The sequence below is a fragment of the Hemitrygon akajei genome, chromosome 5 (assembly GCF_048418815.1).
Source record: "Hemitrygon akajei chromosome 5, sHemAka1.3, whole genome shotgun sequence".
NCBI lineage: Eukaryota > Metazoa > Chordata > Chondrichthyes > Myliobatiformes > Dasyatidae > Hemitrygon > Hemitrygon akajei.
Window position 1 is genome coordinate 65746323 of NC_133128.1, and position 18892 is coordinate 65765214.

Below are 18892 nucleotides of genomic sequence, written 5' to 3' on the forward strand. Positions count from 1 at the left end.
TTGGTAAATGTGACCCGCTAATTAATAGAACTCCAGAAGAGTACTCCAATTACATGATATCGGGATTCTTCCTATTCATCTACACAATTTGAGGAAAACAACTAAGTTGCTTAGGTAACTCACATCAAGGGTAATCAGACAATTAGCAGTGATTTGGTACAAACATCTGCTGAAGGGTGCCGCCAGGGCCAGATATCAAGGTACGATAACTAGAGATGAAAAGAGGTACCCTGCCTTTCAGGCCAAGAGGCTGAAGGCTGTCACTGATGTAGTACGCAATTTGCCGCAGTCCAACTACCAGCTCGGGCATACAGCACAGGCACAAAGTGACGGTGGAGAGGGCTAAAGTGTCTGGAGCTCTGAGATGAGACTTTCATTGATTCTATCTGATAGTGAGCTGCTATATTTCACACCTTTCTCTCTAACCTCCAACCTCAGTTCCTCCAGTCTGTGCTTTTTAAAAAAAGGGCAAACATAGAATAGTACCGCACAGGAACAAACCCCTACTAGCCATTCTTACTAGGCAGCCATCACAAAAAAATCGCTCCATCACTGTTTCGAATTTAATCCTGCCCCACTTTAAATGCATGCCCTCTAGTATTAAACATTTTGATCATGGGATAAAGACACTGGTCTCTCATAACCTCTATCAGGTTTCCTCTTAGCTTCAGTCACTCCAGAAAGAATAACCCATGTTTGTCCAACCCCTCCTTACAGCACATGCCTTTATGAATTCATTTCAAATTTTACAATATCATATTTAATTCAATCTGACTCCTGAAATGTGCCACACACCTTTAATTAAATTAACTAATATTTCAAAATAATTTGTCATGTTTAACTCCCTTGTGTTTATCTAGCTCTTTATTAATCCTCTCAGCCAGTCTAGTGAACACAAAATTTATGTCTGCAAGAAGTTCTGCTCTAATGAATTTCCATTTGAAGTATTTTGTCATTTGAATACTATATTTCTTTCTTTCTTCACAACACCTTAAATTTATTTTGAGGCCACTTCCCTGGTTATTCACATAAATATTTTGAACCAAATTCCGACACATACCTCAGGAAGGAATTTGAAAAGGTGAAAGCTTGGCCAGAGAAATAAGGATAGCAAAAAATTTACTTGCTTAGGTCCTGGATGGGTAAAGGAATGAAAAACAGTGAACAGTGGGGTTGGGCAGAAGCCTGAGTGGAGATCTCAAGCAGATATAGGGTTGGGGAGGATTTGAAGAATTTGAGAGCAATGAAAGGGAATTAAAATCTCAAGTGCTGCAGGACCAACCATCAACATCGATCAGTCAGCATTGTTGTGATGGATAAATCGCACTTGTGGGAGTTGGCAATGTCAATCCTATTGTGCCACATTCACAATGGCCAACGTCTTGGGTGCATTCTCTGGGGCGAGTGAAACCAAGAGTTGGGCTTTTCCACTGAGAAAGTTATCATTGTGGTGTTGTGGCAGCATACTTAATTCACTCATCATGCGTTATCAACGGCTAGCCCAGCATTTGATATTTAACCTTAAGAAGTTGTGGTAAATCAGCATCATGCCAGGTTTGGAGAAATGCCCGATGATGAAAATAATATGAGCAAATCATCTGACAACAACAGAGTTGGCAGGGATAAATATTGATATTGGGTTTAGGCAGCTGCATGATATCCTAAAGACACTGAATCCTTCTAACTCAGTGCTTTGGTATCAAGTTATGAAAACTGTTTTCAAGTCCCAGAAGCGGGATTAACATTTCAGTTCTGTCCTTTGCAAGGAACTATATTGATAAAGGACTCTGAGAGTCATCAGAAAACAGGAAATTTTAAATTCTGCAAATGCTCAATATCTGAAATAGAAGGAGAATGCTAGAAAGAGTAGGCATTATCAGCCAGCATCTGTGGAGGGAAAATCAGAGTTAAAGCTTCAGGGCAGAGTAATTCCAGTGTTCTCCTTTTTAAGTGAAGACCAACAAGTTAACACATCTCCTTTCTCATGTGTTTCAACTTCATTAAGTCTTGAGCTGCAATTAGGAAATAACTGGGGCAAAAACTGCAGATGCTGCAGAAAAGGAATAAAAACATTAAATGCTGGAACACTCAATTGTTCGGACTGCATTGTGGGTCGTGAAACATAATTGATGTTAAGGATCAAGAACCCTTGATATGAGCTGGAAAAACACAAACTTGAGAGAATCTTCAGATGCTGGAAATCCACAGCCACACACACAAAATGTGGAGGAATTCAGCAGGCCAGGCAGCATTTATGGAAAGAAATAAACAGTTGACATTTCAGGCCAAGACCCTTCATCAGCACTGGGGGGGGGCGGTGGCTGATGGATGGAGTAGTACAGGGTGGTCAGTGATAGGTTAAACCGGGTGGGGGAAGGGGCGGAGCTGGTGAATTAAGGAGCCAGGAAGTTGTTTGGAGGAAGAGGTACAGTGCTGGAGGAGGGGGAATCTCATAGGAGAGGATGGAAGACCAGGAACGAAAGGGAAGGAGCACCAGAAGGAGGTGACTGGCAGGTAAGGAAAAGAAGAGAGACAGGATGGTGAAGGTGTGGGGGGGGGGGGGGGGGGTGGATTATCAGAAATTCGAGAAATCGATGTGCATGCCATCATGTCCATGGAGGCTAAACACAAGGTGCTGCTCCTCCAACCTGAGTGTGGCCTCGTCGTGGCAGTAGAGGCGGCCATGGACTGACGTTGGAATGGGAAAGAGAAGTTGAACTGGAATGGGCGGCTACTGGGTGATCCTGCTTTTTCTGGTGGACAGAGTATAGATGCTCCAAGCGATCTCCCAATCTACATCGGGTCTCACCGATACACAGGCCACTCCAGGAGCACCGGATACAGTAGATGACTCCAACAGACTCAGAGGTGAAGTGCCTGGAAGGACTGTTTGGGGCCCCGAGTGGTTGTAAGGGAGGAGGTGTAGGGGCAGATGTGGCATTTGTTCCACTTGCAAGGATAAGTACCAGGAGGGAGATCAGTGGGGAGGGATGAGTGGACAAGGGAGTTGTGTAGGGAGTGATCCCTGCAGAAAGCAGAAAGTGGAGGTGTTATTGGTGATGGGATCCCATTGGAGATGGCGGAAGTTATGGAGAATTACATGCTGTACCCGGAGGAACTGAGAGAAGGGGTTAGTATTTTTACAAGTGATGGAGTGGGAGAAGGTATAGGCCAGAGAGCTATAGATAGAGAGATCGAGAAAGAGAAGGGAGGTGTCAGAAATAGACCAAGTAAATTGAGGGCAGGATGGAAGCTGGAGGCAAAGCTGATGAAGTCACTGAGCTCAGCATGGGTGCAGAAAGCGGCACAAATGCAGTCAATCGACAATAGACAGTAGGTGCAGGAGTAGGCCATTCGGCCCTTCTAGCCAGCACCGCCATTCACTGTGATCATGGCTGATCATCCACAATCAATACCCCATTCCTGCCCTCTCCCCATATCCCTTGACCCTGCTATCTATAAAAGCTCTAACTCTCTCTTGAATGCATCCAGAGACTTGGCCTCCACTGCCTTCTGGGGCAGAGCATTCCACATATCCACCACTCTCTGGGTGAAAAAGTTTTGCCGCATCTCTGTTCTAAATGGCCTACCCCTTATTCTTAAACTGTGGCCTCTAGTTCTGGACTCACCCATCAGCGGGAACATGCTTCCTGCCTCCAGCGTGTCCAATCCCTTAATAATCTTATACGTTTCAATCAGATCCCCTCTCATCCTTCTAAATTCCAGTGTATACAAGCCCAGTTGCTCCAATCTTTCAACATATGACAGTCCCGCCATTCCGGGAATTAACCTTGTGAACCTACACTGCACTCCCTCAATAGCAAGAATGTCCTTCCTCAAATTTGGAGACCAAAACTGCACACAATGCTCCAGGTGGGGTCTCACCAGGGCCCCGTACAGCTGCAGAAGGACCTCTTTACTCCTATACTTAATTCCTCTTGTTATAAAAGCCAGCATGCCAGTAGTCATCAGATATCGGTTCACTTTTCCCGTTCCGACAAAGGGTCTTTGGTTCAAAATGCAACTGATCCTCTCTGATGCTGCAGGATCTGCTGAGTGCTTTCTGATTTTGATATGTACAAAAGTATGCCTGACAGTAACTTGTATACTCAATGGAAATCTTAAGGGACAAAAATATAATGCACATTTCCTTATCCACAATTCAATGTTGAGGATAAAAGTATTCTTGATTCCTCACAGGCAGCTTCCAAATTCTCGGAGAGACATTTGAGAACATCAAAATTACATAGAGACATAGAAAGCCTAAAGCAAAATACAGGCCCTTCGGCCCAAAATGCTGTGCAGAACACGTACTTACTTTAGAAATTACCGAGGGTTACCCAGAGCCCTCTACTTTTCTAAGCTCCACGCTACACTTTCAACTGCAAAGTGCCTTTAATACAGCCCAAGTTGATGACAGTTCACTTTTGTCCTAATGTAACAGATTACACATTTTGACAAACTGATGCTGTGCCAATTTTCAGCCAAAACATCCTGAGGATCTTTCTCCTGTTCTAACTCTCCAGTGACTGACCAATCACTCAAAGTGTCAAACAGTTTCTCCAGAGCACCATAGAAAACTGTGACAAGGTAACTGCATCAACTGCAAAAGGTTGGAAAATCTAGTCAGTCATTTCCTTCGGGAAAGTTTTTTTCAAAACAGTCCTTAAGGGAAACCAGCTAAATTTAATTGGCTCCACAGCTTTCAATGTGTATGGGCTGCTCCACCCAGTTCCTTTCATTATCAGAAATCTGTCTCTCTAAAATGGCATCTCCAGCTTCTTTTGCAAGACCATCAAAGCATATGGCCATGGTTTTTCCCATCTCTGACCACACACTTCTCTCTCTCCCCTACCTTCCATTCTACCTTCACCCTCACTATCAATACAACCCCATCCACAGATATTCTGGCTTTCCAGCATCATTTGCAACCCCTAACGTTGTATCACGATTTTGCTTTGTCCTTGACCAAAGCTGTGACAGTAGGAAAAGAAGTGAGGGGTATCCAGGGTCTAATAGGAATTTGCCCAAAATAACAAAAGAGTGTCATGCACATCTCTCGGTTAATATTCCTTGGTGGTCTCACAGTCTGATGACTACCATCACCATTATCACTTTTATGCAACTCGGTAGTGTGTGAGTGTGACCACATTTAGTGATAACGAACTTGATCTCACTATTTTACTTTAGTTACCTGTATTCTTCAATGTCACCCACAGAGCTGTTTGTTGACCAGCTCCAAAATAGGTTATGCTCCCTGCCCCTAATTAAAGATCACACATTCATTGTATATCACTGCGCATGTGAATACAGAGTACCTTTGTGCCCTTATTTGGTGAATGATAATTTCTTGCAAAAATAAACATCCTTTCTCAATAGAGAAGTAGACAAAATGGGAAGCTGAGAACTCTTAACCTGAATGTGACTAGACTTCGTTGGTGCGCTTTCTTTGTTGGAGTCATTATCTTTTTTTTGTAATTAAAAGCCATATCTACAGAGGCAAGATTTAAATTAGCTTACAGATAAATGGACAACAAAAAAAAGAGTACAATCTCCCACTTGTACTAAAATGAAACCGTCCACTGGATCCAAGTGGTCTATGCCAGAGATCATTTCTCAGTCAGTGCATCAACACTCATGGTCACTGAACACGTTTCAAATGTTTGACACAGCTGAACTATTCAGCTCTGTGGCTGAGGTGTGGCAGGAATGAGTCGCTTAGGGCAACTAAGCTTCAGATCTCCTGAGCAAGAATTCAAAATAGCAATATTCAAGCAACAACAGTTCCTTTCATTGTTTTTTTTTGCCAGTCATTTTTCCTATACACTTACAAACCGTAAAGTGCTTACAGGAGACTAAAAATGCACATCTTGTATCTGCAGCATCCCACTTTCGCCCTGTCATCAGTGATTGTTTCTTACCCACTAATCCTGAAGTCTGACTGCCAACTCCATGCAGTAGCACTGGCTGGCTGCTGTCTGATCTTTGTGAGGAAGTAGAAGGGGAGGAGACGGTAGTACCATTGACTCTGACTTCTGCCTGCGGCTGAAAAAAAAGGAAAACATTCACAACTCATTACTCTGTGTGCTGGAGGGGAAAATAATAACCGAGATGACTTTCTGAATCTTTAGGGTGACCTTCGGGACCTTTCCAAAATCAGGTGCAATCTGTTGGAGGGATTATAAAGCAGCTTGCTCAGGACAGACTGCTCTCCACAGCAATTAGAAAGGGGGATGGGGAGACATAATCACATCCTTCGTCCTATTCATTGTTAATTAATACAACAGCTTTGATTTACAATAGTGACTGAAAGTCATCCTAAGCAGGACACAAGCTGCTTTCACTAGGGAAAAAAGTTTGAAGCAGAATCACTTAAAACTAGAACTTAATGCATATCATTTATTGGACCCGTTCTGGTGCTACTAGAAATGAACAATAGAAAGGAAAACAACAATAGGGAAACAGCGAGGTGCAGAAAGCTCAGTTTTTTTTTGCTGTTGACCGACAGATTCTATAAGCCCTGGCTCAGGATCCCTTACCTGCTCCAGCAGCTGCCTCAGTCTGTGGAGCTGGGATTCCAGCTGCTTGTTGTGATCTTCCAGGATCTGCATCCTAGCCTCGAGGCGACCTTTGTGCTGACGAAGCAGTTTGGCTTCAGCGATCAGTTCGGCATCCCTGGGACTCTGAGGTGAAATGGGCATCATCTCAGGAGGGGATGGCAAAGGAGACAGGCCCTTGTGATCGTGCTGCTGCTTCAGCCTCTCATACTCAGACTGAAGGTTTCTGAAAAAGTAAAGAGCACAGATTTCAAACTGAGGGGTATTTAAAAAATAAAAATGGATTTGATGGCTGTACATATCAACTATTCCAAGTATCTTTTTTAAAAAATAACAGTTATTTGGTTATTCAGTTTAACTTAATATACAGTGTATCATTTAAAAAATGATGGAATATTTTAACCTGGCCCAGATGGTAGTCTCCTCACATAAAACAAACACTTCAAAAAAGCTGATCAGATTTCAGGTTCTGAAGTGAAATCGGGAAGTATATTAACTAATTTAAGTTTGTGGAGGACCAATTCCTTTCTGCATTAGTAATGGCAAGGGCTAATGCTGGTAGAAAATTTCTGCCCAGTAGTACTCCCAGTAATTGGTTCCTTCTGTATCCCATTAAATCTAAGTATGCTGATCACGCCAATATCAGTGAAGCATTGGTGGGCTAACGTTCGACCATTAGCCGAGACTCAAAGCTGACAGCTGTGATAACGAAACAACTCTCTGGGTAAGTTAACTTCAACTGTGCTATGCTTTATTCTGCCCTGCCAAGTACAGTGTTCGTCAATCATAACCATTTCCAGTTTTAGTGAAGGAACCAATTTCTTTTGATCAGCATGTTAAAAAAAATGAACATGTCAACAGGTGCAAGTGGGAGAATTATGCTGTACACAAATTTCCAAACTGTAGTTAATGGGAGATGGGTAGATCTGAATGCAGCAATGAAAATGTATGGCATGTTTTTAGCAGCACAGGGTCATCTTATGCATCCTGCAAGGCCAGTTTATTACAGCCCCTTTTCTTTCATGCCAGGCTGCTGCTGATGCTTTCTGCAAGTATGTAAACATGCATAATGAAGCCTGTATTATTTTGAATAAATGGAGCAACTACAAAGAAATTAACCATCACCTCCGGTTAGACTTCTACATCAATTTGCTGTGCACTGTGCTAGGTTCTTGGAGAACAGGCGTGTTTAAATATTTCAGAAAGTAACAACCCAGAAGAATGCAGGATCACACTGAATCTGCATATTTCCAGTCACCTGAACCCAGGAAAACTATCCATGAGGATCTCCAAGAATCAAGTGATGATCTTAGAGCAAGACATCAACTTAGAACCATTACCCATAGCAAAGGAGGAGATGTCTGAAGCTTAGTGTTTCCAGCTGTTAAAGAGTTCGGTGAATTTTACAGGTGAACACAATGTTAACTAGAAGCCATGTAAGCTGGCATAAAAAAAAGATTGGGAACCCCAGATCCAGGCTAAGGATTGTACTTCTCTGCCATATTCTAACCTGTTTTCATCCTCCAGGTCAGCTAGAATTCTTTCCAACTCTCCCCTCTCTTCACTCTCCAAGGAGATGAGGATCTGAGCCGGACTCCGAGGCTGACTCAGTGGTGACTCCTGGTTCAGACTCTGGCAGTAATGCTGGATCAGCAGGTGCTCATCATCTCTGCAATACAAAAGCAAAGCAAAAGACATCAACCCTCTTTCACACAGCACTTGCTTTCAGATGATCTCCCGCAAATGCATGTGACATTTTTAAAGATGGGACGCAGAATCTGATGAAGCATCTTCAAAGTCCCTTCAATATAATTGCCCAACCTCCACCTGAATCTTTCTGATGCATGTGAGCGTGACCTTTGGGTAAGGAGGGCAGTGGTCCCTCCTCATCCTCTACAGTTAATCAAAGTCAAACTGGTTTCCAGCGACAATGGTGCAGAGTGGATTAATCACTTGTGAGTGGGGAAACTACAGTCACAAAACCCATACTTGAACACAAATGAGGCAGCGTCTGAGAGTTCTATAAAAGATCACACTTCACATAGTTAAACGTTCAATGAATTCTAACTTGCTGGGTGTGTCACAGGCTAAGTTTTCACCTGCACCAAGTTTGAGAAGCATTGATTTAAATTGCCCAGAAATGCCAGCTTTATGCACACCTTTTGACTTGTGCACGCATGTGCTTTGCTGAGAAAACAAAATAAGCTTTATGAAAGTGGGCAGCTGATCCACTGGCAATATAAAATCCTGCTCCATGCATTTATTACCTCCTTAAAACTGAGAACTGATAAATTGAGAATCACAGTGGATTGTACAATTCTATTAAAATCCTGAGACATGCAAACAAGGTCAAATATCAAGATATACAGTGCTGTGCATGTCCTGGGCACCTTATATTTTTAATAAAGTTTTGTTTTAGATGTTTATTTTTGTCTGCTGCATTCATGTGTCAGTAGAAAAGAGCAAATTTCAAGATTTCCAAATGTTTTCCAAAAAATTACCGTAGATTCCGGACTAAAGAGCGCACCTGATTAAAAGCCGCTGGCTCTAATTTTAGAAATAAAATCAATTTTTTACTTGTACAGGCCGCAACGGATTTTAGGCCGCACCGGATTTTCGGCCGCAGGTGTCCCACGTTGTAATATGAGATATTTACACAGAAAGATATTACACGTGAGGATTTTTTAACTTTTAATTAAATCCATATGGTAACATAAACAAATACATATTGCAAATGCTTTTTTTCGAACCGTGCCCGTAACGCGGCTACTTTTAAATATACGTTGCGTATACTTCTTTACTGAACAACATTCCAATATCTCCTAACGACTGGTAAAAAATATATATACTGTAGCCTACCAGGAAAAGTTATTGATCGCCTTTAACTTAAAAGCAGCGTTTTCGCTCCGCCGCTCACCCCCCTCCTTCCCGTTTATCGCAAACTGGTATCCCACAAGACGCGGCGAAACCGGGTGTGACGTCATAGCATCCCGCGATGTAGTACAGAAAACAAATATAGTTAAAACTCTTCTAACTTTAACTAGAAAATGAATTACTAAGCGAAAATATTATAAACTAAATAACTGCCATAAAGGCACCACAATGCTTTTCTTCGAGTGTTTTCCATGTTGATGAGGGTGAGTACAAATGACTGATTTACAATAATTTAATTGTGAAAGTGCGCTTGATTTATCGTACAATTTCATTGGACCTCTGTGAACTACTCATCAATTTTATTGGTCTACTGTTACGAGGCAAAATGTTTTTGGCGGCATGAAAAAAAATAATGCATTAGCCGCTTCGTATTAAAGGCCGCAGAGTTCAAAGCTGTTCAAAATGTGGGAAAAAAGTAGCGGCTTAAAATCCGGAATCTACGGTAAATGTTACAGAAGTGTTTATATTTTGTTAAAAAAGGTAACATATTAAATAAAAACTTGATTACTTTGTAGGTATATAGCCCAGTGCATGATTAAACAAAGATAACAAACAGGTGCTATAATCAAAGACAAGAGATGAAAAGATCTAAATTGATAACTGGAACAGAAGTGGGTGTAGAAGGAATCAAACTGGGCAAAGTACTGTAGCGGTGTGCTACACGCAGCGCTAAAATAACGACACGGAGTCGGTGAACTGCAATTAAAGATGATTTTATTCTAACTTCACAGCCTTGCTTTAAAGCCTCCCTCATCCCGCCCTCCCCGGGCGCGGATGCTCTAAGGGACAAGTACTCACAAACCCCCGCAGGCTTTTTCCCTTTGTTGCGGACCAGGCCTTTGTGCCTGCGCGCTGGCTATTTGTGAGCCGGTTCGAGTGCGCTAGGAAGTGGGTCGCCACAATACAATCAAATACAAGGTGAGGATGTGGCTGGTATGACAGTTTAATCTTGAAATCATCTATTTTTAAAACCACGACAAGAGTGACCAAATCAACAAAACACAAGGTGGTCATCCTGCATCAGCAGGGTCTCTCTCAAGCAGAAACTTTGTGGCAGTCACAGATTTCAAGATGTGCTGCTCAAGCTCTTCTGAAGAAGCACAAAGAAACAGGCAAGGCTGAGAATCAGAAAGGCAGTGGCCAGCAGATGAGAGATACATCTAACTGATGTCCCTTTTAAATCAGAACAAGTCCAAGACTGCTATTAGCTCTGAACTCACAGAAACCACTGGAACCCACGTATACCCCTCTATAGTCCAGAGAAGTCTTGTTAGAAGTGGTCTTAATGGAAGAGGTGCTGCCAAAAAGCCTTTCCTCCAAAGTGGAAACCAAGCCAAGAAACTCTCCTACACACAAAAACACAAATACGAGGTGCTGAACAATGGCAGCAAATGCTCTGGATTTATGAGTCAAAATTTGTAACTTTTGGCTCAAATAGGAGGCAGTTTGTAAAAGAGCTGAAGGATGCTACATGGATGAGTTCCTGCAGCCAAAAGTGAAGCATGGCGGAGATTCAATTTAGGTCGGGACTGCGTTTCCGCAAATGGAGTTAGTGATCTGGTCAGAACTAATGGAATTCTCAATGCTGAGAAGTACAAGCAGATTCTTATCCATCATGCAATAACATCAAGGAGACATTTGATTGGTCTCAACTTCATTCTGCAGCAGGACAATGGCCCCAAACACATGGCCAAGGTCATAAAGAATTATCTTCAATGAAAATAAGAACAAGAAGTTCTGCAATAGATCATGTGACTTCAACAGAGCCCTGATCTCAACATCAAAGGCTGCCTGGTATTACCTGGAGAGACAGAAGCAAGCAAAACAGTCAAAGTCTGCAGAAGAACTGCAGCAAGTTCTTCAAGATGCTTGGAACAACCTACCAGATTTTCTTATAAAACTACACGACTGTGCATCTAAAAGAACTGATGCAGTTCTAAAGACAAAGGGTAGTCACGCCAAATATTTATTTGATTTAGTTTTTATTGTTTACTGCTTTTTGTAGTTTAGAAACTTGCCGTTTTATTTTTTGGAAGCATCTTTGCTTTACAGAATTTTTTTTACATGTGCCTAAGAATGGTCTGTGGAATTCCAAAGCATATAGACAGAAATCTCTGCAGGTGGTAACAAACGCGAAAAACTTTGTCTTTTTAGACACAGAGCCTTACCACCTGAGCAATATTCACCTCTCATAATATTCAAGTCACTGTATAAATGTCTTAATTTGATGTATTATTCGTCAACATTACTGTTGACAAATCACTGAAAGAATGAAGGAATATCTATTGACTCAGGGTTACTTTGGTTAACTTATGTTATTTTTATGCTCTATCTTCAATAAATCATTCACAACCACTCAGAAAATTGACATATTCGGACATAAAGGCAAAATAATATTGTAATATATTGGCTAATACTCTTCCACAATTCAAGTGACCGGGGCACAAATTCTGTACAACTTTTTATACACAGACCTCAAGAAAACAATCAAACTTTAAGACTGCATTGAAACTGAATAGCTTCTTGCCATCAAGTTGTAAATTGCTGCATGTTCTATCAAATAGCAATACGAATACCAATCAGCCACAAGACTGGAACAAAGAGAGGCTCCAGTATTTATTTACATAACTTCACCCAACCTTATGGTTCCGATAAGGGATCCTTAACTTGGAAGGTAATTCTGTTTCTCTTTCTAAAGATGCTGCTTGACCTGCTCTCAGTGCTTCCAGCATTTTCTGATTTCACTGCATACCTTCCTTATTTCAATGTGAGCCAGAAGGCATGGCAAAATTTGATGTGCTAATGTAGCAATGTCCTGCTACATACATTAACCCCAAATCAACTTCTCTCAGTTTTTCTGTCGTGTCTTGAAGCCTCATTTGGGCTAACATTCCCAAAAACCCTCAATATTTCAAAACAAGTGACAAAACTACTTGTTGGGCTCAGCCGTCAAAACTGATGCTCCATTTACAGAAGCTCTTTCTGTGTGGGGCAGCGGGTAACAAACACCAAGTGGTAACGTTCGCCATCAGTCCCATTTTTAGCTCATGAGTTCTCAGGCTAATGGCTGGATTTGCAGGGAAAAAAACAGTAACAAGTTTTACAACTGCATGTCCATGTCAATGAAGGCAAGACCAAGATTACAGTGCAAGGGAGCATAATGTTCAGATAATTCCTACAGGGGAAATCATTTTCACCACATGAACCTTTAGCAGCCTATCCATTCATTTCCACGTTAAGATTTCCAGTTAATTACTTTTTTTTAAAGTCTTGATCTTATTTCAATATCAATTTTACACATTTTTATTTGTAACATCTCTAATAATCTGATCATCTTTTAATGTTTTGAAACATCAGAGCTATTCGGAAACAGGCAGATTTTATTTTTACAGCTATCATCTAATTTAACCAGGCTATGATCTTGCCACTTGCTAACGTTTTCTTGACCATATAGTACAGGGAATCCCAACTTTTTTTTAAGCTGATACCATTAAGCAAGGGGACACAGACCCCAGGGTGAGAACCTGATTTAGTAGGTGAACCTTGTATAGCTTCCTCCATGACGGCACTTACACTGTGGGAGGGCATACTTTATGGCCTCATCAATAAGAATCTCATTCACTGTGTTTAGTTCTCAGGGAAATCCATCCTAGGTAGGCGGTGATGAGTAAAGCTAGTGATGATTGCAGACTGCTTACTGGAAAATTTAGCTTACAACATTAACAACAGCTCTTGCAGTTTGTGCATGTTGTTTAGGAGTTCCAGCACCTGCAGAATCTCTTGTATTGATGTCTTACATTTTTATAATGCTTTGCATGTACTCCAACTTCTGGCCTGGTGAAGATTTGCTAATAGAATTCACATGAGCAATTAAGGTCTGAAACCAAAAGGTGCATTTGTCAATTTAAAGATTAACTTTAAATGGCTCTCTGCACCATCATTCAAGTATAAATGAAGGAAAACATTAATGAATCTCCCCAATCTTGAAATGTCACATCAGCTGTTCTGAATAGCATTTGTGTAATTGCAACTGCAAATTAATGCAGATTCTGAATTCTGATGGTAGCACTTTGGACTTTACTATTTTACTGCTAATGATCTGAACAAGTATCAGCAGCAAGCCACCGGCAAATCAGTGCCACCCTCCTGACTAGAGAACTACTTCTGGCACACAGACAGAGAAAGGCTGTTGACTGCAGTAACCAAACCACATTCTATGTTTCAGGAATACAACAGGGTGAAGGATGGAAATTTGAAAACGTAGCACCAGTAATCTCTGTAATAATCAAAACAAAGAGAATATGAATATTAGACATTCAGGATAAAGTAACAAAGAGTCTTGGAGCACCGATTAAACTAAATATTAAAAATAGGCAGCATACTGTGCAAAATCTCTCCATTACTGATATAAATTATCACAAAAATGCTCAGAACACAAGATCTAATTTCAAACTGCACTGTTTAGCAAATGAAGCTCCCCATACCAGACATAAAAATAAAACTACCACCCTTTCAAGGTTTTTAATAATTTCAACTGGGATCTCTTAACTAGGTTTCACCATCGTTCTTTATTTTTTCTCTCCATTTGTTTTATGTGTATATAAAGCATTTTTTACTTCAGCGGATAAGTTTACTGAACTTCTAAGATCTTCAGCAAGTTATACCCTTAAGTAATTTCTCCAGCAGGAAGTGTAAAGATAGTGAATGAATTTTTGCACATTAAATGCAGCTTTGCAAAATTTGTGCTAGTGGAGTACATGTTCTCCAAGAGGATCACAACCCTGCTGTGGTTTGGAGGCTTTTGTGCCTCAACGGCCCAGACAGCCATGTTGGCTGGAGTCAGGGCTTTATGCTTTGGCTCTTGGCAGGGTCATGCCAAACAGGTCAAAGGGTAGAGGCCAGACCAAGAGTGGTTCACCGGTCCTCTAGGTTCAAGGGCTCACCTCAGGGCTAACAATCATGATTGGTAAAATAAAACTGTTACAGCAAGAACAATGAAGAATCTTTCTACATCTGAGTGGCCAGGTACAGACATTTATTGCTGCCCTGAACATCAGTGGTGTAGTCGGCAGTAAGGAAGGAGTACAAGCCACCTATGTACAAGAAACAGACAATGCCATGACAGTACCTTCGGTGGCAAGACATGTCAATGCATTCTGGATGAATTGAATGGCCTGCTGTGGTTAAACAATGTTATAACTGCACCTAAAGAGCAGCAGCTGACCTTGAGTGGCTGCCGACTCCTGGAATTTGGAACGTGCTGGCCACTGAGGGGCCAGAGAGCAAGGCAGCTGTAGTAGTTCATTGATGATCTGAGAAAAATTGCAATAATGGTGCATATCCATAATGTGACTGAAAGCTCCAACGTTGACAGACAACAAATGCCAGGCCATAAGAATACATTATCAAATTTCCTCCACTTGCCTATGAAGTGAGTCAAGGCCAGACCTGCCCTTTCCCTGGTTCTTCGAGTGCTCCTCTCAAATTCTTGACTCAACTCAAATTAAACCACCTGCCCTTGACCTGCTGATGTGCCCGCCACCAATTGTGTAACACGATAATCAAGGGTATGCCATACTATTATGCAAATTAAGTGACCTGGCACTGTTGGTCAAAGCCTGGATAGGCCTGTGGAAATGATAATGTGTATGAACATTCAAGGCACTGGAGGAACTCAGCCAGTTAGGCAGGATCTATGGGGTACCTTTATATGTACATCAGTAATCCAGGTGAAGGGTTTCAAGCTGAAACACTGATTGTCCATTTCCCTCCTCAGTTGCTGCCTGTAATGCTGAGTGCCTCCAGTACTCTGTGTGTTGCTCCAGGTTCTAGCTTCTGCAATCTCTCTCATGCGTGTCTGAACACTGCTGGCCTCAATAGGTCCCATGTGACTGATAATGATATGCTGTGTCTTCAGATTTCCAGTCTCGTCAAAACTACAACATAAAATTATATGCTCTGTAGAATGAGGTCAGGGGCAATTGTTCAGTTTGTATCTGATGGCGGGGCTTGTTTACAAAACCCTAACAGCATTCACAAAGATACTGGTAGTCTGAAGCCACAACTGATAAAAAGTATGAAAAAGTTCTTTTCAAGAACAAACCTAAGAATTTAAAAGAACACTCCAGTAGTATCTACCAGAGGGATTATTTTCTTGGGGCTACTGCAGTAATTAAACAAAGCAGTAGTTAATTTCAGATTAATTTTCAGAATTCATAATGTTCAGACTAGTCATTGTACCTTAATCGATAGTTAAGAGATTTTGTGTCTGGACTCTGTTAACAGCTGGCAATGTATTTGTAAATCTGCAGAGGACACATAAATTGGTGGATTTCAGAATCACAATCAGGTTTAATATCACCGGCATATGTCATGAAATTTGTTAACTTAGCAGCTGCTGTACAATGATAATATAGAAAATATAAATTACAGTAAAAAACGTGTATATTAAACAGTTAAAAATAGTGCAAAAACAGAAACAATAAAAATGGGTTCAATGTCCATTTAGGAATTGGATAGCAGAGGGGAAAAAGCTGTTCCTGAATCTCTGAGTGTGTGCCTTCTGTATTTCCTTCCTGATGGTTACAGTGAGAAGAGGGCATGTCCTGGGTGATGGGGGTCTTTAATAGGTGCCGCCTTTCTGAGGCACTGCTCTTTGAAGATGTCTTCGATGCAATGGAGACTAGTATCCAAGATGGAGCTGACTAATTTTACAGCTTTCTGTAGCTTCTTTTCATCCTGTGCAGTAGACACCCCCACCCCACACCAGACAATGATGCAGTCTGTCAGAATGCTCTCCATGGTATATCTATAGAAGATTTCAAGTGTCTTAGGTGACAAATCAAATCTCCTCAAACTCCAAATGAAATATAGCAGCTGCCTTGCCTTCTTTATAACTGCATCAATATGTTGGGACCAGGTTAGATCCTCAGAGATACTGACACCCAGGAATGTGAAACTGCTCTCTCTCTCTCCACTTCTGATCCCTCTATGAACCTTAGTTCATGTTTCCTCATCCTACCCTTTCTGAAGTCCACAATCAGCTCTTTGGTCGGTCTTATTGATGTTGAGTACAAGGTTGTTGCTGTGACACCACTCAACTAACTAGCTGATATAGCTTGCTCCACCTGAGATTCTGCCAACAATGGTTGTACCATCAAGTAAGTTTATAGATGGCATTTGAGCTATGCCTAGCCACTCAGTCATGGATATAGAGAGAGTAGAGCAGTGAGCTGAGCACACATCCATGAGGTGCACTGGTGTTGAACGTCAGCAAGGAGGAAGTATTAATACCAATCTGCAAAGACTGTGGTCTTCCGGTTAGGAAGTTGAAGATCCAATTGCAGAGGGAGGCACAGAGGCCCAGGTGCCGTAGCTTATTGATCAGGACTGTAGGAATGTTGGTGTTAAACACAGAGCTACAGTCAACGAGCAATATCCTGATCAGTGTCCATATTGTCCAGGTGATCCTAAGGCTGTGTGAAGAGCCACTGAAATCTGCTGTAGACCTAGTGTGGCGACAGGCAAATTGCAATGGATCCGGGTGTTGCTGAGGATGGGAGTTGATTCTGGTCATGACCATCCTCTCAAAACATTTTGTCACTGTAGATGTGAGTGCTACTGGACGATAGGCAGCTCACACTATTCTTCTTGGGCACTAGTATAATTGTTGCCTTTTTGAACCAGATGGGAACTTCTGACCGTAGCAATGAGGTCAAAAATGTCCTTGAATACACCCACCAGTTGGTTGGCACAGGTAATCAGAGCTTTGGCAGGTACTCCAACGGGGCCAGCCGCCTTCCGAGGGTTCACCCTCCTGAAAGACAGCCTGACATCAGCCTCCAATTCAGAGATAACAGGGTCACTGGTGAAGCAGGGATCTTCTCCCTTTCAAAGCAGGAGGGAGGTTATCAATGGAGAGTGCAGGAAATCGATCAGTGGATATTTGGGTACAGAAAATGACGAGTTTCATCCAGACATATGAGAGGTGTTGCAGGTTGGAAATCATTTGCAAGAGGAAAGTTCTGGAACTCCCTGGGTGACATAAGGGCTCCAATTTCTGAAAAACGTGCAGAAACCGACTTTTCCCTCAAGTTTGAAATGAACAATTTCTCAGTCAGGGAAAACAAGTGGGCAAATCATTTGCAGCCAATCACAGCAGACACGGTCATAAGAGCCGGAGTGCCAGCAGAGGCATCTTTTGCATAAATTATTTCATGTTATTTTAAACTCTGAAGACTGTATGATGAACATCAATGATCAAGTGCAATTGGCAGCATGTTTTCACTGTGATACTGTATTCATTTGCATACATACAATCTGCATAAATCAGATTTCCATTAAGTCCCAAGGAGCCCCTGTATACTGTAAGTAGCAGGACTGTCAGAAGCATTGCAGAGTGATCGTATGGTGTGTCCATAGTTTCCCGAAAGTGGCAACACAACTGGATGCTGTGTTAGTGAACGCATACAAGCATGCTTATCATTGTTAGCTGGGGCAAGTTGGCAAGCCGCACTGTTAGCCCACATTTGGAATATTGTGTGCCATTCTGGCGGATGCATTACAGGAAGGATGTGGAAGCTTTAGAGCAGGGGTTCCCAACTGTTTTTACCATTCAGCAAACGGTGTGTGGAACCCAGGAGGGGACTGCAGAACAGGCTCACTAGGATTAAAAACCAAACATCAAAAGAAGGGGTTGGATACATCTTGTTTGTTTCTCTCTCAGGAGCAAGGGAGGATCGAGAGATAACCAGATACAAATATATAAATTTATGAGCGATAATAGAATACATAGCCAGGAATCTTTTTTCCAGGCTGGGAATGACAAAATACGTGTGGGCATAGATTTAAGGTGAGAGAGAAACTATTTACAGGAAGATTGTGAGGCAACCCTTTTTTACACCTGTGGAGTATTCAGAGCCTGGAACTTGGTGCCAAAGAGGTGGAATAAACAGATACATTTTAAAGGCTTTTAGACGAACACATGACCAGATAAGAAAGAAGGATATTGATCATTTAGAGGCAGCCAGGGTTAGTTTGATTTGGCATCATGGTTGGTACAGACATGGTGAGCCAAAGGACCTTCAGAAGCATTGTAGAGAGCTTGAGGTCCCTGTGCTGTATTTTTTCTATATTCTAGATCTTAATATAATTGACTTATTTTAATGTGAAACAGAATGATAAAATTGCACAATTAAATCCCAATAGGTCCAAATGCATTCTGAAAGTACTGCTGATGCAATGAGACAATTTGTGAATCAGCAGTAATTAACAATCTTGAATAAGTGCAGCCACTTAACTCCTGACTATTAATCAACACATTTTACTGGTGTGTATGCTTGTGAAAAATGAAAACTGCTTAATAAAATCTTTGTTGCTCACTTATTAACCAATCAGGAGGA

The 18892-nt window shown here is 41.6% G+C and overlaps 1 protein-coding gene across 14 annotated transcripts in view; it reads right to left on the reverse strand.

Annotated features, from left to right (window-relative positions):
* Positions 1-18892, reverse strand: part of dmd (dystrophin) — a 1932045-nt gene that overhangs the window by 24029 nt on the left and 1889124 nt on the right. For all 14 annotated transcript variants that reach the window (XM_073045659.1, XM_073045653.1, XM_073045656.1 and 11 more), the window contains 3 exons: positions 8068-8226; positions 6540-6783; positions 5922-6045 (listed from right to left, as the gene is read on the reverse strand). In XM_073045659.1, the coding sequence (XP_072901760.1) occupies positions 5922-6045; positions 6540-6783; positions 8068-8226 (527 nt within the window). The remainder of the gene's footprint in view (positions 1-5921; positions 6046-6539; positions 6784-8067; positions 8227-18892) is intronic.